This window comes from Marmota monax, unplaced genomic scaffold (assembly GCF_021218885.2).
Source record: "Marmota monax isolate L192 unplaced genomic scaffold, Marmota_monax_Labrador192_F-V1.1 WCK01_AAM20220418_F8-fsc00010, whole genome shotgun sequence".
Taxonomy (NCBI): domain Eukaryota; kingdom Metazoa; phylum Chordata; class Mammalia; order Rodentia; family Sciuridae; genus Marmota; species Marmota monax.
The window spans coordinates 22,284,083-22,305,496 of NW_026692321.1; the positions used below are offsets into that span (position 1 = coordinate 22,284,083).

Below are 21,414 nucleotides of genomic sequence, written 5' to 3' on the forward strand. Positions count from 1 at the left end.
TGAGCATTAATAGATAATAAATATTGAGTTTAATTGGTTAGTATCTTTTTACTTTTATCTCAATCATCTTTCCCCCAGCATGCTTGCCTTACTTTTTAAAGTCTGGTCTCTTCACCTGCTCTTACACTTAGGCTTTTTTCTTCTGACCATTTTGTGCAGTTTTCTTATTTTTGTTCTTCATCCTTTTAGTTCTTCCTTCTTACCATTATAAGTCTCTGAGAAAGTTTGCATTACTGTCTGTGTGTGAATAGGGTGAAAGCTATATGAATTAATCACATAAAGCCAAAGCATATACTCTAATTTACTATAGCCATAAATCCTGAAAATACCATCCTTTTATGTGATTTCAAGAAAGAAAGCCCATTGTGAAGGAAACAAATGATTTGTCCTAATTATAAGTTAGCTATGGTTTTAGGAAATACCAGGGAGGAGCAAGTGTGAGAGAGAGAGAGTGTGTGTATGTGTGGGAGAAGGTAGAGAGCACACCCCTCAGCCCAGGGTGAGTTAGAGGACCATGGGAGGGAAAGATGCACTCCAGCTCCAGCACTTTCTGAGGCCCCATTTCTAGCTGAACCCCTTAGCGGTCCCAAGAGCTACTGGCTTTTCCCTCTCTCCAGAGCTTTCCTCTGCCTTGTGAGTGCTATTCTGTTTGAAGACCGTAGTATGGTAGAGACCGTGCTTGTGGGATACAGACCTAGAGAATGAAGGTGCCCTGGAGTCACGTCTGGAAGCGCAGACCAAGTCAGCCCAAGTTTCTTCACATTCACTAGGTCCCTAGCTCTCTGCCTGTGGTGTCCTGTAGATAATCCTGATGTTCTAAGTTATCCCATGACCTGCTATTTACACCATACACATGTGACCTTGACTTTGCAGTATATCATCTGAAACTTTCTCATCTCAGGTGGCCTGACAGCTTGTGAGAATACCAGCACTTTAGCAGTAATATAGCAGTGATTGCTCAGACAGGGAGTGGCAGAACTGCAGAGTGTTTGAGGCTTATCAAGGAGTGTCTGATGCTCACAGGCAGCAGAAGCACACTTTCCTGGCCGCCTTCTCTGCTATGGTCTGGAGGATCATTAATCATAATTGTTCTTCAACCACAGCCTCTCATTGTGTACCTTTCTACTGCTGGCTGTTAGTTAGAAGAGGCTCTGTTCTTAGGCTCTCTCCCAAGCTCAGTTTCCCCTTTACTGCTTATTCAGTTTATTCAATAAATTTATTTACTGAGCTCATTGAAGAAGCACTATGAATATACTAGTGAATAAAATAGACAAAAACGTCTACCTTTTTGTGCTTACTTTCTTAGTAGAAATAAAAGAAGATAATGCTGTAAGACTGGAAGACATCAACCAGGGAATGAGACTGGATGGAGAAGAATAAGATCCAAGCCCACAGGCTCTCCAATATTTAGAGATCAGGAAACCAAGCAGTCTACAAAGACACTTTAGAGTGGCCTGAAGAGAGTCACATGGCCAGGAAGTCAAGAGGGGAGAGAGTCCTTGGATTACCTTCATGTAACCAAACGAAGGTCACCAATGAGAACAGCTTGCATGGGGTGGTGAGGGCTTAAACTTAATTGGCAGAGGTCCAAGAGCGTAATGGGAGAGGATTGAAAATGGTGAGTAGAAGTATAGCTGTATCAGGAGCACCAAAGAGGGTGATTGATGGAAGGAGATGTGAGTCCAGAGGGAATGACAGAAGACATAACGTGTTGCTGGGCAAGTCAGGAAGGATTGATCAAAGGGGAATTGGGGGAGTAGTATCATTGAATCAATGAGGGGAGCAGAGAGAGCACATGAGTGGAGAGTTTGGCCTAAGTAGGAGTGTGGGCTGATCATCCATATAAAGAAAAGGCAGAATCTATGAACTGACATAGTAGCAAAGGGTGAGATAGGGTGGTAAGAGCTTGTGGAAATTTCTTATGATTTACTTTCTCAGAAAAATAATGTGAAGTTGGGGTGTAATGAGGAAGTATAGCAGGTTTGAGAGAAAAACAAAGGCATGAAATACTGAAATCTAGGCTGATGGGCACAGAAGGAAGTAAGTGAATAGGTAGGATCTCTGTGTGATACTAAAGACCTGCTTTTGGCTAAGGACTTTTGGACAGGACCTTACTGAAGACACCCACTAGCTTCCATTTCCAGATTGAAGAAAAAGAAATTAAATACTTTTACCAAAATGTGTGCCTGTTCAATTAAGCTCAAATGAGTTTCTGGGGAAGGAGAACAGCAAACCAGAACACCTTCAGCAGTCAGAAGGATTAGATGAATGTGTGAAATGAAAGGCACAGACATCCAAGTTCAGTTTGACTTATTTGCCTTATAGATCTATAGTAAAGAATTTATTTGGGAAAAGTAAATTCTGTGCTACAAAAAAGGGGGGGGGGATTAAATGAGATTACTTTTTGGTTATGTCTTATGACTAGTTGAACAGTTTAGAATTTTTAAAATCGGCACACATCAGAGTACAAATCAGTGCATCAATAAGCTTATATAAAGGGCTAAGCTGACCCTTCCCTGGTTTGGAATGGGGAGATACAAGACAGAGAGGAGTGGTCACCACCCAGCCCAGCCTCTTCGGTACCACTGTGCAGAAATTAGTAGAAGCTGCACATAGATATCTTTGGCATAAGCTGTCACACACACCCATGTACACAGCTGATAAGCAGTGTTAAGCAGTGTTGCTGTTGAGTTGCTGTGGCCTGTGAAAAGATTGTTGTGTTTGGAGTGGTGCTGGAGGGAATATTTGACAAGGAAGGTTGCAGTGCATATGTTTAACCAGTTCCCAAACGTGCTATGAGTTTCTGCATCACCATATTAATTAAAAGCAAAAAAAAAAAAAATAGTGCCATCCAATTCTGAACTACTGATCAGATTAAATGGCCCATTGTTCTTGTAATATTTGCTCTGAATTTATAGAAGGTTTTGAAGTGTACCAGGGTGTGTGTGGGGGGGGGTGTGTGTGTGTGTGTGTGTGTGACTTGTTTGATAAGCACAGAGCCCTGCTTCTAATAATAAATCAGAGATATTGGCTTCTAAAATATCAATTTCAAGGCACATGTCTCTTACTTTTCTTGTTGTTTTTATTCTTTGTAAATTTTTAAAAATATTTTTAGTTGTAGGTGGACACAATACCTTTATTTTATTTGTTTGCTTGTTTGTTTGTTTGTTTATATGTGGTGCTGAGGATTGAACCCAGTGCCTCACATGTGCTAGACAAGCACTCTACCACTGAACCACAACTTAGCCCCATATTCTTTGTCAAATTTAACTGAATTACTGGCAACTTTCAGAAAGTATGTTGATTGAACCTTTTTCCTCTCTAGAAAGCAGTGTTTATGGTAAATTATTATTTGTGATCCTGAAAGAAATTAGGATGGTTAAAATTTTTAAATGTCAGGTTGCTCTTAGTTAAATTTTTAAATGTCAGGTTGTCCCTTAATTAGGAAATTGTATTATGCATTAGCCAGGAAAGGGAAAAAATATTATAAAATTGTAATGCAATGCCTATGGTTAAGTTAATGCCTACTTCAGTGAATTGGAAAATGTTCTATTTCCTATAAAATGCTAATACCAAAAAATCGTTTAAAATAGTACATATGTATAAATTTTGATTTTCTTTCAAACTTTAAAAATTTTGTTTTCTAACATGTTGGTTTGATGAGAATCCAAGCAGCTTTTTCATAAAATTCTATTTAGACTATTGCACATATTAGAAATTTGTGATATTGAGTCATTTTAAATGTTTTTTAGGACATATATTTGAGAAGCTGTTATAAAAACAAAAGCTTCTGGAGGTAGAATTTACTTGATGTAAAATGTAGTCATTTTAAGAGTACAATTAGATCTGTTTTAATAAATGTTTAGTCACATGACTAGCACCATAGTCAAAATATAGAACATTTCCATCACTTCCAAAAGTTCTCTCATATGCCCCTCTGCAGTTTAGCTCCTATGAACCCTGGTCACCACTGATCTGCTTTCTGACTTGCCTTTCTAGGTTTTTATATAAATTGAATTATATAGTAAGTAGGTCTTCTTTCACTTGTTTAATGTTTATAAGTACCATCCATTTTGCTATATGTATCAGTAGTTTATTCCTTTTCATTACTGAATGGAATTCTGTGATATGGAATATACCATATTTGTTTATCTACTTGTGGACTAATTGACATTTAGGTTATTTCTGGTTTTAGAATGCTGCATACAAAATTGGTCCAAACACTTGCATACAAGAATCTATGTGGGCATATATTTTCTTGGGTACATACCTAGGTGAGCACTTGCTGGGTCACTGCCAAACCTTGGTTTTTCGAAGTGGCTGTACTCTGACATTGCAATTAGGAATGTTTGAGAGATCCAGTTGTTCACCATCCTCCCTGCCATGGGTTCTAGCCATTCTAATTAATAGGAATGTGTTTTTTATTTATATTTCCCTAGTAATAACTAAAGATGTTAATTTAAATATATATTCCTGGGCTTATTTGCCTTTCATATAATTCTTTGGTTGTTTGTTAATTTCAGTCTTTTTCTGTTTTAGAAAATGGTTTGTCTTATGATTGAGTGACTAGAGTTCTTTGTATATCTTACATACAAGTCATTTAAAATATATACTGTTTACAAGTCCTCTTTTCCCTATCTTTTTTTTTAATTGTTTTTTAGTTGTAGATGGACACAAAACCTTTATTTATTTAGCTTTATGTAGTGCTAAAGATCGAACCCAGGACCCCTACATGCTAGGTGAGCACTCTGTCACTGAGCCACAACCCCAGCCCGTGACTTGCCCTTTCATTTCCTTAATACTGTATTACGAAGAGTAATGGGGGTGTGGGGGCTTTAAGGGGACTAGGAATATTCCACCCAGGAACTTGGGTTAATTTGTTAAATATATCCTCCTACATAATCCTTGGTTGAACATCTTTGCCCAAGTGCTTCTAAGAATAGCAGAAGAGTTAAGAACCATTGGTTTTTGATCACACATTAACCTTATATCTTTACATATTACTTGTAAATACTAGAAAATAAAAAGTCCAGTGTAACCTCAGCTGAATGGATACTGGTGCCTAAAAGGTGGTAATGTAAATGTACTTATGTGGCTCACGCTCAGGCCACAGCTCTCTCTGTCTAGCATTCAGCCCCCACACCCCCACCCCCAGCATTAGTCAGTAAACCTCTATCAGGTATCTGTAGTCTTTTCTCACTTTCATGTCTTCTCCTGTCCCCTTGTTGTTGCCCCATCAATCAAGGTTTCTACAAATATGAAACTTTACTAAGTATTCTGGTACCAACAAAAAAGGTACTTAACTCAAGCTTTTTTCTTTTTTTGTTCCATTTCTAGTATTTAAAGGAACTAAGATTGAGACACTGGGCTGAATTAGAGGTCAGGGAGGCCACACTCCTCAAACTTGCCTGGATATATACTTCTGTCATCAATAAGCTGGGTATGCCAAGTGCAGTAAGAAATTATTTTCAGTGCTAAACTTAAGAAGACACTAGGATCTTTAGGCAAAATTGCTACATCAGCAAAGCTTATTTTTGCCTTTTTCTTGCTTAATTGTTTTCTTACCAATCCCAGTAATTTTGTGTTCTCTTGCTGTTCCACAGTTATCAAAATCATATCTAGCACATCTCTCTCCCATACCCCGAAGAAGAAATAAACCCTCCTTGATACCCTGATTAGATCTCCCACTATATGAACACAGCCTATGGCAGCTAGTAACTTGAGTAATTGACTGTCATGGGAATTAGAGCATCAAATTGTTTTCTCCTTAAATAAATTTTAAAATAATTTGAGTAGGTAACATCCATTGATCATTTACTAAAGATGATCTCAATTCATCCAGAGGTTATGTATGTTTTCTTTTTTCTTTTAAACCCTTATTTTACTTTTTTTTTTTTTAATGTAGTGCTAAGGCTCAAACTCAGCACCTTGCACATGCTAGGCCAGCAGTCTACTGCTGAGCTACAACCCCAGCCCCAGTTATGTATGTTTTCAACGCCATGCATTAGCAAAGAGTAAAATTAGGTGAAGAACCCACCTGATTCTAAAGCCCAGCTTTTAAACATACTTCCCCAAGGCATACTCTGCATCGAACCATCCCAATAACTCCGTATTTTTCCTGGAGAGACCCTTCCAACTCCCTATATCAGTTCATAATCTCACTCCCTATATCAGATCATAATCTCCTGGTGTACTTGTTAAAATTCCTTGATTCTGGCCAAATAAACTAAATAAGAATCTTTGGGAATGAAGCCCAGAACTTCTTATTTTCAACCAGTTTCCCATGTGATTCCTGAATTGCCTGGAGTTAAGAACCACTGCCTCTCTTCCTCAACTAAGGAACTAATCTCTACAGTGTGACAGCTTCACATTTTTCATAGGTACCTGCCATTCACCTGTTCAGACTTAGAAAATAAATAAGTCTCCATTTTGTACATATATAGCTATGACTCATCATTAGGTGATCCTGCTCTTTTTTCTGAAAGTACCGTTTTAGTAAAACTTTCGGAGAGATTTCCTTCCCCAAATCAAGACTATCAAAAAGGCAATCCTTAACATTCATCATTTTCGGATGTATGCTACATTAGTTTTATAGGCTGCCATTAAAAAATGCTGTGCTGACTTAAATAGGAAATTTATTTTCTTACACTTCTGGAGTTCAAAAGTGTGGCATCAAGGAGTAATAGGGCCATACCCGCCCCACCCCACCAAGTTTATCGGGGAAAATTTTTCCCTGTCTTTTGCAGCTGCTGGTGCTCCTAGGATTCTTCAGCTGGTTTCTGCGTACTCCCTTTCCCTCTACCTTCACATGGCCACCTTCTCTCTGTATTGCCTTTTCTTTCTCTTCAAGGTCATCCTAATTGGGGTTAGAGCATACCATATCCAGTATGATCTCATCTCCATTCTTATCTTTATCTCATCTGCAAAGATTTTGTCTCCAAATAAGTTCACCTTCAGAAGTTCTAGTGGTCATAAATTTTGTGAGGACACAATTCAACACAATAAAAATACTTATTTTCCTCCCAAGTGTATTGTTTTTATCCAGCTTAAATTTCAGGATAGGTAGCTACTCATCCAGATATTGACTGTCCATGTGTTTCTGATGGAATTTAAACAGGAAGCTCAGTTAGTATGCCAGTGACTGTTTTATGCTGCTATGGACTGAATGTTGGATGCCCCTAAAATGTCATATATTAAAGCCTAAATCACCCATGTGGTGGTATTAGGACGAGGAGCCTTTGGAGCTAATTAATTCATGAAAGTGGAGCCCTCATGAATGACATTGGTGCTCTTATAAGCAAAGACATGCGGGTGGGGAGGGAGAGAAGATTGCTCTTGGGTTTCTGTCATGTGAAGATACAATGAGAACATGGCCATCTGTACACCAGACACTGGATCTGCTGGCACATTGATAGTGGACTTTCTAGCTACCAGAACTTTAAGAAATAAATGTGAGTTAAAATGTTTAAGTCATTGTTATGATTTCCATCTGGAATGTCCCCCAAAAGTTAATGTATTGAAAGCATGGTCCCCAATACATAAAGTTGAAAGGTGGGATTTTCAGGCAATGAAGACTACATGAGGGCTTTGACCATTGACAGCTGGGAGGCGGGGCCTGGGGGGCGGGTTCCTGGAAGAGTTTAACTTCTCTAGCCCCTTTCTTTCTCTCTTTCTGTCTCTGTCTTTCTCTCTCTCTGACTCTGCTTCCTTGCTGCTATAAGCTGAGCAGGAGACCAGGCACTTCTGTCATGATGTTTTGCCTCACATCAGCCCCAGAACAATGGAACCAGTCGACCACAGATTGAAACCTCTTAAAACATAAGCCAAAATAAATTTCACAGCAAAACAAAATAGTTACAAAGATACTGTTCACAGTAACAAAGAACTGACTAACACAGTCCCCCAGCTATGGTAATTTCTTATAGCAGCTCAAACCAGCTTAAGACACTTGCCAATTCAGAGGACTAAGCCCCTATATTGAAGTACTTTTCCCCATCTCCTTGTCTCCTAGTGAATATTTGCTCCCCACCCCAAAAATTCTGTTCTGCCCTCTAATATTCAAATTACTTAACAGAGTAATCCCCCAACCCTGATTCTACCCCTTCTGCTCAAATATAGCAGAATTATCTAGTAAATTGGCTAGATTACCAGCCCTCACCTCTGCTTTCTGATGTAACTCAATAGTGTACTAGAAAATAAATTTGTCCTTATGCTTCAAACTCCCACACCTCTCCATAAGAATTTTCTTTGAGAAGTTGGTCAGCTAGGAATTTCTAGTTGTTAAAGTTTGGAAAATATTTAGAAGAGTCCTTTCTTGTCTAATACAGGAATAAAAGACCCAGAAAGTATGTTGTTACGTAAAGTGTTCCCTCCTCTGAGGAGTCATTAGACCCCTCAGAATGGGGCAGGGCTAGGTGGGGTGGGAGAGTTTTTCTGCCTTGAAGAGCATAGGGTAAGCTATAGCTATTCAAACCAGGAATTGTAAGTCTGTGAATAGTAACTACATACCTGTCTCATATTTTGATAGTTTAAAAAGACTTAAGAGTATTTGGGTTGGATTTTATTTGGGTATAATGTTAGCATCTGTCTTTCAAATAAGAAAGGGAGGGAAGGAGGAAAAGAAGAAAAAGGCAGGAGAAGCTAACATTTTATCTACAAGTATCAAATGGTGCATGGTGGTGTAATTAGTAGGACTGCTCTGTTCTTTGAAATTTATCTTTTTGAACTTCATAAAACCCATTTTCTTTTTCATTTTTGTTCTCTCTGTCTTTTTTTTCCTTTAACTTCGAAAGACACCCCATAAGCTGTGTGAAGAATATAGCCTACTGTTCTTTTACCATCTTGGAAGAACCAGAGACTTTTGTCCTACAGTTGAGCTATACATAACTGGATTCTTTATCTTCCTTGTAGAAAAGAAATACGAGTTCCATCAGATTATCTCTTATCACAGTAGTGGCAGCCTTTGCACAATGAAGAACTGGATATACAAGAGGCCTACCTTTGATAATTCACTGTTTGAAGGTTGAAATAGTCCCTGTATTGATCCATATTCTTTACCACCACCACTTCCTTTTGTTTTATAGAGTCCTATATTGTAAAGTACAAGGAAAGGAGGAATGAATTCTGACTGTTTCTCTTAAGGAGTACAAAGTACATGAACTCCACTGCTGGTAGAATATTTAATTTAGTCATTTGAGGGAGGATAGTGTGAACAGATAGTTGTAGAGGAAAACCATGGGAAACAAAGTCTTCAAAATAGGCACAATCCTGTCCAGACATGTGTCTTGTGCATTCCTTCCATTGACCAGAGGGTCTTTGTGGTTAAAAGCATCTTGTTTAGGAAGATCCTCAATCCTCATGCTTGAAACCAAGCATACCAAATGGGAATTCTGATTTCTGAGAGATAGAAAACAAGGTAACTTAATTCCTGGGTCATTTGAGGAGTCGTGCAAGCCTAACAGAGTTTGGCAGCTGCCTTGACACCTAGTGTGGTTCCCAGTGCAGAAACCAAGGCCAAGGAAAGGACAAAACTCACCTGGGACGAGGACATTCACTGTCTTGATGCTAAAGGCAACAACCAGTTTGCCCCACCTCAGTAAATACTCCATCCTTAACCAAATTTACTCTTCCTGTCCAAAGAGGAAAGAATGAAATTCAGAGAACTCTCTCTGTTCATATGAAAATTCACATCCACTATAAAGATGGTAGGGTAGTAACGTTGGACTTTGGTTTGGGGCATATTTTCATACATTTAAACTATACTATTACTACCATGTATTTTCTAGATTTAAAAGTTTGTAATTTAGACATGGTGCAGTAGCTTAGATGGCCACCACAAAGTGGATGATAGGGCCTACCTTCTGATTTTGTAGACTAGTCAACTAAGTATTGCCCAGGAGTGGATAACACATAGAAAGAAATTTGCTTACACTCCTATAAAACTATAGCAAAACTCTGTTAATCAGAATATGTGCATGATGTACTTAAAAGATAAAAAATGATGTAGTGAAGAGCAAAAGAAACTTGAAATTAAAAAGTCTTCATTGTACAGAATTGATTACTGAATGTAGTAGACTGCCTTTATCAACTGGCTGACAGGTACCTTCTTTTGTTTTTTTCTATCCCTCCAAGGGAAGCATTATTTCCATTTAGCAGATGGGGAGCCAGAGGCCCAGGGAGATTAACTTGCAGAAGATCACTGTCCTTGGGTATAAAACCAAGTCAGTCTGACTCTGTAACTCCTGGTCTTCATATATAGCTGTGAGAAAGTAGAATAACCTCATAGAAGGCTTCAAGAGTCAGAACTGACTGCTAGTTGACATCTTGAGGAAGTGACTTAATTTCTCTGTGACTCCATTTCTTCTGCCTTAAGAAGCTGATATTTCTGATGTTCTTATGGTATTTAACTGTGACTATGTGCCCTGATAAGCTCCACAAAGGCAGAGTCTTTTGTTCACCAGTGTACCCCAAATGTTTATAGCCGTGTCTGGCACATACATTCTCTATAGCATGTATTATCTATAGATATGCGTTGAATGAATAATGCCTGCATTATCATACATAGTGGGCACTCAGTAGAGAAATGTTCAAGTGCATCATTAGTCATCTTCAATCCTAACATCAGAGCATAAAGACTATAATAACATTCTCTCTCTGGTTTCATTTGTAAGACCAGAAGATTGGTAGATTATGTACGTACTGATCCTTCTAATCTTTTAATCTGTTATTGATTCATGTCCAGGGGTTTTGGCATCTAAACAAATTTGTTGAGTCCAACAGTGAGGTAGAGTATACTTTATTACTGTTCTCATTTTCACATTGAACTTTGTTTTCTCTCAATATCATTTTAGCACATCCTTTCTTGTAAAGAATGGTAACGATGATGAAAACAAAGCAAGCATATGAATTTTTGAAAGAACAGGCTATAAAGGTCCATATCATCAATAATATAATGTACAGATGGACAAGATGAAGTTGCATTCATTCTTATTAGGTTCTGGGAATTAGAATATTTTGGAAGTTGTCTCCTTGGCCCTTTCCCTTCATAGCACATTATGGTGTTTGTTTATTGCACCCATTTTTGCTTTGTAATTTATGTATGAAAATCCCTGGAATTGAGGAAAGATATTGCAATGAGCATAGCTGCTAGGTTGACCTGCCTCTGTAATTAGCGTTTGTGTGCTTTGTCCCTGTTGCACAACAGAAACAGTGTAGTTTGCGTATCCACTGAAAACAATGTACATTTCTACTGAAAATAGACTAAATTTAATACTTGACATAATTTTTATACGAACACAAATACTTAGAAGCAAATCTGTGGTGTTATATGTAGCATATTTGCACATGCATCATCTGCTATGGTTTGTGTATATGCAACATACAAATCTGTGCAAATCTGCCATATGTCGGTCCACATTCTCATTATCCTTTCAACTCCTATATTTATGGTCGATTTCTTTTTCTGTCTGCCATTTTCCTATTTATGCTCTTATTCTTTAATCAGATTCATAGGATGTAAGTGTTTCGCTATTATTAAATTATTAACTTACCATTTGTTTATTCCATCACTATTTTTTAGTTTTATTAATTACTGCTTCTGTATCTTTAGTAATCATCTCTTACTATTTCCTTTGGCACATTTTTTTTCAGGGTGAAGTTTTTCCTCTTTAATATAAAGCATGTAAAGTCATAAATTTTTCCTTTGAGTATGACCTTTACTGTATCTCTTGGCTTCTCTTTTTTATTCCTTTTTGGTTAATTTTCCTTTCAGTTTAATCTCTTATCCAAGGGTTAGCTAAAAGTTTTTAAAGGGGATATTTTTATCATTATTTTTGTTTTTATAGAATTTTGATGTGAGAATTTGGATTATAAAATCTCAACTTTTACAAAATGTAATTAAATATGCTTGCTATCAGGTAATCAGCTTTTTTTTAATAAATAGAGATATGACATCTTGTAAAATATTTTGGGTAAACATATGGGTCCATATAAATCTGTTATCTCAAATGTATTAATACTCCCTCAATTCCTATATTGATTTATGGAAAAATACTGAAGCCTACATTATGTAAAATTCAAAAGATTTTCATGCTGTCAGGTAACAGTAAGATGTAAAGACCACTTAAAGGAAATAGAAATCCTACTTCACAATAGAATGCCATTTCTGTTTTAAATTGGAGTTGATGTTTAATTCCTACTGCTGATAGACCACTGTATCAGTCAGGACACTTAACACCGGAAAACCTGTGTCCAACCAGACTGAAGGTAAGGAAATCAAGTGCTGCCTACACAACTAGAAGTTCAGCAGTAGGGTGCTGGGTTAGATTTTGGTACTCAACCATCTCAGCAAGCACCAGGTCACCTCTACCTCTCCATTCTGACCTCAGTGGTTTCAGCTTCATTCTGTGAATGTTGTTCTTGTGGCTTTTTCTTGTAAGGTAATTTTTCCAGAAGCCCCAGGAAGCCCACCCCTATCCCTTTACATTTCATTGTGCTGAATTGAACCTCTTCCTGAATCAGTAAAGGGAATGGCATTGCCATATGAAGTAAGGCCTGTTCCCAAAAGGTTTTGCTTTTGCTTCTTGGAAGAGGAGTGGACTGGATGACAGAGTAAACCATAGCAAGCCCTCGACAGACATGGTATCTCTCCCTAAGGAGCTGAAGTGCTGTGCTGCTATTATTTATAAGGTGTCCTTGAAGTACCAAGATGTTGTCTGGTCCCTGAGAGCTCATTGTTTTATAAAATACTTGCTGCAAAGCTTAGTGTAGTAGCAGAATTATTTTTACTTGTATTTTTAATGCATTTTGTGTATAAAAATATTCTATTCAAATTTCAGGTTGAAGAGTCTTGAAATTAACTCTGACTGAGCCTAGATTTCATATAGTTTTAAATTTTCAAAATTATCAGTGAAAAAAGGGCATGGCAGATGAATACTGTTGATAATTGGACACTTAGAGTTGTGTTATGTTTAGAAGAATTCCAAGGACTGTGATTTAAATTTGACATTGTTTATTTTCAAACTCTGGTCTCAGTAAGTGCATGCTTTTGCCCACATCCTGTGTTTAATGATCTCTGAAGGTACCTGTGTTGTCAAATTGTGAAGCATATCAAATGCTCTTATTCTATCAGTGACCCTGGAGCACAGGGATCACCAGCTTCTATTCTAAATGCTACAGGAGGTTTTAAAGTCTAAGCTTATCTTAAAATGTCTAAGGAATTAGGTAGTAGGCTTTGGAATATATACCAGAAGATAAATTAAGGTTAATCCCTAGTGCCAGGGTCAGTCCTGTAAACAGCTTTACTTCTATACTTTGACCAATTGTCAGAAAGAAAAAAAAAAATGTATGCATGCAATAGAGTTGGTATTTCTCCCAAAGGATAAGGGAATGTAGAGAAAGAAGGTAAGGGTACCAACTAACCCTAATGATTCACTCCAGGTGCAAAAGGTGGATATCCATCCAGAGGAGTGTGACAGTACAGCAAAAAGAAGAATCTGTGCACACATGTTCTGGGTGCCTGCTCTTCTCTAAGCACTTTACAGAACTTACCAGTTGTTCTTTACAAGCCCACAAAGTGAGGGTAGGTCTGGGGTCTGCATTTAGATAGGCTTACAGTGAACATGAAAGGTCACAGAGCTGACAAGAGTAGGACAGGGATCTGCCAACTCCACCCCTTATCCCATAAGTATTCAGCTTATGCTGAAGGAAAAATCGATCCTATTTCAAGTAGGAAACGATAGTATATTCTCGAAGAAAAGGGTACTGTTTGAGCCTTAATACCAATTGATTTTAAGTGGTTCCCGCACACCCTTTCATTTTGAGGCTGAAAGGTGTCTCATTTGTTGGTATTTTTAGTCTAAATCTGTCGGAATCATTCCATTCCAGACTGTTCTGCCAAGTGTAGTGACTAGTACCGATTAGTCGTGCTTTGTTATTAGCCACATACAATTGCATGTCAGTGACAGAGTGGCACAGCACATAATTGCTTAGTTACTAGATCCAACTTCTGTCTTCCTGGAGTAAATTTTTTTTTTTTTTAATCTGAAAAGCAATGTACAAAATCAGCAGCCCTTGGCGTTTTATTTTAACACAAATGCATGTTGGGTGGCAAGCTGCTTTATCTAAAAATTACAATATATGTATTTAAATTTATGGACCTAGAACTGGTTAATAGGAAATAGACTTACATTTTAAATTTTTTAGAAGCAGATGTTAAAGTGAAATCTAAATTATGTTTTTGTATATGCTACATGTATTTGATTATGAAATGAGGAAAGAAAAGTAAATTTTAAGTTGTTACCAGTTCTGTTAAAGATCACTGGGTTAAAAAAAATATTTCCATTTGTATTATTCTGTCATTGAGCTGAATACTTGGAACTGATGCTTTAGCAGGCAAATCAAGATTTCTTCATTCTAGAATGCATTTAGAGTCTTCAAAAGTCTCTTATGTGTCTTTTACTTTAAATATGGACATGTGTGGGAATTTGCTCACTGCCACTCCAGTGAGCTTTTCATATCTGGTAGGGATCTTCTAACAGTCATGGGCTCAACTTGATGATGGAGACACTCCCTTCTGGATATTAGTAAAAGTCAGTCATAGCTTTAAACTTCCATTGGTTACTTAAACATGAGTAAGGTATTCAAACTTCCCTCGATCTCATTCTGGGATTGAAATTAAGATTTGCAATATAAAGCAAGAGCTTTGTTTTTCCAGGGATGAAAAGAAACAACCATGGTTCCAAGTGAGTGTGGCTATTCTAATTGAATGCTGGCTTAAAAAATAATAGTGATATATGAAACTTGCCAGTAGATACAGCATCCGAAATAGAACAGGTCCATTTCCTAAGCCCCGTGCTGGTAGATATCAAGAGCATCTAGACACATCATTTTTATTGTCCGACAAGCAGTAGGATATTTTAAATGGCTGTTATTGATGGCAGCCATCTTAATTTGCATATTTTAAGTCTAATGTTTTTTCCTTCCAAAAGATATAAAAGCAGTATAAATCCTTTGTAAGTGTAGGAATTTATTTTCTTAATACATAATATATTAGCCCTATTATAAACTAATCAACTAAACAGACACATCTCAACTTTTGACATTCAGTTTCATTACTGTTACTTAGATATGCCATCCTTTACCTGTTCCCTTTAGGAGGAAACTCGCTTGTGTGGTGGGACTGGCTCTGCTGGGCTAGGGGCCAGGGGCCACAAAGTATGGTTACAGAGGATGATATGGAGTACATTCTCCTGCCTGCAGAGGATTGGGCCCTAACCTTCAGTGCCCAGTAGCTGTGGCTTTGTGCTGTCTGAAGTTTAATAATTATAAATAATTCCTTCCATGAGTAAAAGCCTTTCTCCGTTTCCTTCTCTTTTTCTTGGAAGTTAACACATTTCTAAGTTTCTATGATGCTTAAGGGAGGCTTAAGCTACAGCACAGCACAGGAAAATGAGTGTTAAGGTACAGCTGCTTTCTCCCCACCCAGCTTCCCCCTTCACTTTGTTGGCTTTTGTGTGGCTGACGTTATAATGTCGTGCACTTTGCTTATCATATAAGTATTTTAATTATGTTGAGTTACAGTGTAACTCCAAATTTCTAAATTTTAAAAGAAACTTTTGGAATATTGCCCTTTTATAAGGTGAATGCCCTGTATCAAGTTCTTGTAATTCCTTCAGAACCAAGAATTCATAGAACCCAAATTGGGGGGGGGGGGCGGGGGAAACCTGTGGAGCAAGACAGTCTCATTAACTGACTGCTTCTATAGTTGCTAACACCAAGAGCTTGCTGCATGCCGACTACTGTGTAAGGGGTTCACTCTACACTGGCCCTCAAATTGTCTTAGTAATCCAGTGTAGAAAGCATAATGATCTCTCATATTTTCAGATAAAAAGTTAGTAGATCAGATACACATTTTTGAAGCCTTGTTAGTGCTGGAGACACAGAGGACATGGCTCTTGCTTTAAGACCACAGTGACAAGTGAGTGTGGAGTAAGCTTGTTAGCTCATGTGCTGTCTCACAGAGGGCAAGGCCACCCTAGGCCTTATCACTTGAAGAAAGCTCTTAGAACTTTTCGCATTTGAGCTGGATATTGCAAGAAGTTAAGATCATATATTTCAGGGGGGAAAGCAGTATGTTTGAAGCAGAGGGATTTCTTTTCTTTTTTTCCCCTGCCTTCAGTTTTACAAAACAGTCCTTTGAACATTTAGCCTGAGTGGAAAGGTTAAATCAGGAGATTCATAATTGGTATCTTTGGGGCCCAGGAAAACAGTGATGTAGACAATGATACAGAGAGAGGGGACTTGAATGTAGCTTTTCCCTTAGACACCAGGCAGGCCACAGTGGATACAGCCCAGCCTGTTAGCCTGATGGTCCAGTGATAGCAATGGCTGGCCTTCACCAAGTGTTAACTGTGCACCAGATCCTGCCATGCATGCTTACATACATTATTTCATCTAACCCTCACAACCACCCAGTGAGGTGTTTTCTAGATGAAAGAACTAAGTAAGCCACAGAGATTAGGTGACTCAGTCAAGAGGCCCCAGACCTCCGTACTGTTCACTGAGCATTCCTCACTAAGGATAGTCCCTGTTGGTGGTATTCTCAGGATCTGAAAACTTGCTACTTGTGAACATTATAACCCCATAGACATGCAAGGGACAACACCCCACACACACCATGTAGGTTTTCAAGAGGAAAGAAGAGAATATGGAGCTGTTTAGTTTTTACTAAAACTAGCAAGAAACTTGCCTTACCATTTTGATACCAGTTTTTAGTTGTACATGACTCTATTTTATCCTTAAGCATTAAGAACTGTCTGTAGGAGATAGACTGGGACATATAAACTATTTTAAGAGTAGATTGAAACCTATTCCAATTCTAAGATTAAATGTGAGAGTGGTGTAGAGTGACTGAGTGGAAGATAGAAGGGACTACATGGGAAAAGCAGACCAGCTAAGGCTGAGCAACAGTGTTGATCTTGACCAGTGTCCCTGATGGAGGAGAAGGGTCTGGCAGATGGTGGAAGCTGAAATACTAGTTGCAGGAAAGTTTTAAAGGTAAATAAAATGTGAATATAACTCTGAATGTGGCCAATTGGTATGACAAGTGACTTTTTTTTCAGTTTTTTTTTAGTTGTTGTTGTTGTTATCATAGAAAGTATAATCGTGATTAAGGCTAAATAGACCAAAGATTGCTTGATTTTTCAATGTAGGTGAATTAACAGTTACCATTCCAGGGGATATATCATGCTCAGAGCATCAGAAGAAGAGCAGGTCTGCTTTTTCTAGATGTTTGTCAGACAATCCACCATAACAGGTAAGTTCCCAGAGTAGCACAGTGGGCCTGTGGGCAAACCAGCCTTTTCTCAAATGGTGAATACATTTCCTTTTGACAGCCCTGTTACAAAGCTTTACCTTGTGGCTTCCAGCCTCTGGCCCACTCCTCTGCATCTGGCCTGGTCTTTCTTTAGATACAGTACTGCTAAAGCTTTCTCTATGAGCCTCCATCTGTACCCCTTAGACCCCGTGTCAACAGCGTGCAGCTTTCCTAAGGGACTGCCCCTCCAGTTCTGAATCTAAGCCTTGTTGATGGAGACATTTTCATTTTTTATAACCCAGCTCTTATTAAGTGATGATTATTTTATAATGCTGTTAGGAAACCAGATTGAAACCAGGTCCTAAAGTATTCACAACATAATGGGGACTGACAAACATTTATAGAAGACTTGAAGAACCGTTTTTAAAAAGCGAGTCCAACCCAGTGGGTTTAATATGGAATGAAGTGAGGGGGTTACTTCATTTCTTGTTATTATTGCCATTGAGGGTAAATTTAAATAGAGTGAAATTACACAACTTAAATGTCCAGTTTGGTGATCCTGACAAATGTAAGCACCGTGTAATCCCCAGAGTCCTTGTCACCCCTAAAACTTCCTTATGCTCCTTCCAGGCACTTCCTATAGGCAACTGCTATTCTGATTTCTGTCCCCACAAGTTGGTATTGTTTGTACTCTCTGGTATGGTAAGGAATCCAAGTCTCATCAAAGGTCTCCAGCTGACAACAGAATAAGGAGGACAGCAATTTTCAGAGACTTTGCACCAACATGCCCTGTATCCTTGGGCAAAACACTTAATCTTTTCTGAGCCTCTAGTACAGCGTATTATTAAATGTCCTTGTGGCCCCTTTAGATCCAACCCTGCTCCGACACTTCTAGTCTCAAGCCCCACCGTCTGCACAGTACCCTGAAACAAAAACAAGTGTGTTCACTCCTCCCTGCTTCCCCTCCTTATCCAGCCACATGGAGTTCCAGCTGTATCATATCAGTTGTTCCTTGTAATGTTTTTGGATGTGTCTCTTCTTTGGTCACTGTCTCCTCTTCATTCTGGCCTTCTGAATTGTTAACAGCTGTCAAAGTACTATCTTTACTCTCTTGCCCCTGGTCTCTCCATACAGTGTTGTCATTGCCCCCAAAACAATTCTTCTCTGTTTAGAACCTTCCAAGACCCTCCACCTTTCAAGATGCTTCTCCACCACCTGGAGTGTTCAAATTCTAAAGTATGATAACCCGAGGGCTTGCGCCACCTGCCTCCAGCCCACTTTCAGTGCCCTGTTTCCTACCGTGCTCTCTGACCCTGCTCTGCCTTCCAGGTCCCCCTTCTTCCCAATGGGGTTGGTCAAGGCTTAATGCAGCCATCTCCCTTTGTATTTTGAGGACATCTTGAGGGAGATGAGGCTGCTGTTCACATTTTCTCATCTCCAGCATCTGCAAGTTAAATTGCTAAGGAAGATGGAATCTCTGGTCAGGGTCTTACTTGGAGTTCAACTTGATGTATTTTTAAAACTTAAAAAATCACATAGAAGTTTTCATATATTTCTGACCACTTATTCAAGTCTGATTCTGAACTTTTCTTTGCAGTAGCTTTCATGGTAAAGGTGAGAAAATTTGTATTTATGTGGAGAGGATATTAAGGGGTACTGAAATAGTGAATCCTATGGGTAAAGGGACTAATCTGTACTCTTCAATTCCCATCTCAAATCCTACCTGATGTGCTTGTCCATTTAATGCTAGAATGGCAGATTACCATTTCTGGGAATGAAGATAATTTATAAAGGTCTTTGTGATAATTAGCAAACAGGGGAGAAAAAGGCTAAAAATAACTATTAAATATTGAATCAAGTATTATATTTATAGCCCCTGTTGTTCACCATGGTTCACTCTGTCCTGGTTTTCCAGTGTTTCGTTTCTTCATTGTGAGTCAGCATTATACACCAATTGATCACTGCTAAAACAAAGATATTTTTATCTTTTCCAAACCTAGGTAAGAACCTCGATGCTGTCCATGACATTACTGTGGCATATCCCCACAACATTCCTCAAACAGAGAAGCACCTCCTCCATGGCAACTTCCCCAAGGAAATCCACTTCCATGTCCATCGACATCCAGTAGACACCCTCCCCATGTCCAGGGAGGACCTGCAGCTCTGGTGCCACAAGCGGTGGGAGGAGAAGGAAGAGAGGCTGCGTTCCTTCTACCAGGGGGAGAAGACTTTCAGTTCGACTGAACAGCATGTAATTCCACCTTGCAAGTCTGAGCTCAGGGTCCTTGTGGTCAAGTTGCTCTCTATACTGTACTGGACCCTTTTCAGCCCTGCAATGTGCCTGCTCATATATTTGTACAGCCCTGTTCGGTGGTATTTTATAGTCACCATTGTAATCTTTGTGCTGCAAGAGAGAATATTTGGCGGACTAGAAATCATTGAACTTGCATGTTACCGTCTTTTTCACAAGCAGGCACATTTACACTTAAAGAAAAATGAATAAGATGGTCAGGCTCACAATGTAAAAACCTAAAGGGATATTTTGGAAATGTTCTAAGCCTTTGTAAACTGAGATGCATTTTGCATGATTGTCAGATATTTCTTACTATCATCATTATTTGTTAAAAGATATTTTGCACTTAATTTTGTGGGGAAAATATTGCTACAATTTTTTTTAATCTCTGAATGTAATCTTGATGCTGCGAATGTAGCAGGGATCGATTGCTGTGACATAACTTGGGCCATAATTTTATTAAACAATCATCAGGCTATTGATAGACAAGGTATATACAAGTTCTCTGAAAGCCCCAATCTTCTAACCCAACAGACTCACCAGACCAGAAGCAGGTGTGGAACTCATGAGTAGTGTGGCCTGACAGGCACTGGTACTTGACTGCCCAGCTCACCCCCGGAGGTGAGCACTCTTCCTCCATGCAGCCACACACGTGGTGCCCGGGCTTGCTCCCTGGGCCCCATCTGCATCCTTTGTATGCCAATCAAACCCATCCCATCCCATCCTCCCTTAAGATTAGAAAACATACCTCCCTTATCCTCAAACTGATCAACATAGGAATCTTCTCATTCCACATAGTATCTTGGGCTAACCAAGCGATCAAAAGACCACCTGTGCCCTTTCCTCACATGGAAAAATCACACCTGCACATGACTCAGGGAGCAACCACAGACTCTCCACTTGGAAACCTTAGTTTGAATTTTAAAAGCTAGGAATTAGCTCCAGTTCTTCACTCATCCTCAATCTTGCATGCTCAGTGCTGGTTTCCTTACAACTTGGCAGGTGTAGCTTTTTCTGTTAAAAGGGGTAGGCATGCAGCCACATGCTGTCTTAGAGGCATGCTGAGAGGAACATCCTGTTATTGTAGACAGAAACTTTCTTGTGAAATATTTTTTAAAACCTACCAAAAAAGGGAGGTTATTGTTTTCTAGGAGTGCATGGGTATCTAGTTTCTGCCATTAAAACAACCACAAAAATACAGACATGGCAGTAATGGTTTATCCTAAATTATTCAAGCCTGGTAGCTTTGATAGATTTTACACAAGGATAACACAAATGAATCCTTTTCAATGATAGCAGGGAAACCTCTCTCTTTTTAGTCCCAGGCTTTCTCTTTCAATAGTAATATTTAAACCCACTTTTGATCAACTGTTCGTCTAAATACTTCTGTCACTTGGAGTCAGAAGAAAATCTAGTGAACCAAAAGCACTGTCTCCTTCTGAGGCAAAAGGAGCATGTCATCATAGGTTCCATCCCATTGGAGCTCTGCCCTCCTGTTTTTTTTTTTTTTTTTGGCCAGGTAATAGGGATAATGGTCGAGCTGCAAAAATATGAGCCTATTAAAAGTCTTTAGCTGTTGGCCAGTCTGTGAGCTCTACTGCTCAGTGAGCCAGCTTCCAGAGCTACTTATTGCTTTATGTACTCTTGGGGCATGAATGCCTTCTCTTTAGTGACATCTCATTTTTGCTTGACAGTGACTTCTACCCAGCAGTTCAGTCATCCATTGCCATGAAAGGTAAGCACATCATGAGCTCAACTTACTGAACAGATTCTATGAGAAAGCACTGGTTGGGGCAGAACACTGTGG

The 21,414-nt window shown here is 38.9% G+C and overlaps 1 protein-coding gene across 11 annotated transcripts in view; it reads left to right on the plus strand.

The window, feature by feature from the left end:
• Window positions 1-20,779, plus strand: part of Lclat1 (lysocardiolipin acyltransferase 1) — a 182,158-nt gene extending 161,379 nt beyond the window's left edge. For all 11 annotated transcript variants that reach the window (XM_058578444.1, XM_046441570.2, XM_046441575.2 and 8 more), the window contains one exon: window positions 19,315-20,779. In XM_058578444.1, the coding sequence (XP_058434427.1) occupies window positions 19,315-19,817 (503 nt within the window). In that variant the 3' untranslated portion in view covers window positions 19,818-20,779. The remainder of the gene's footprint in view (window positions 1-19,314) is intronic.
• Window positions 20,780-21,414: the final 635 nt, after the last annotated feature.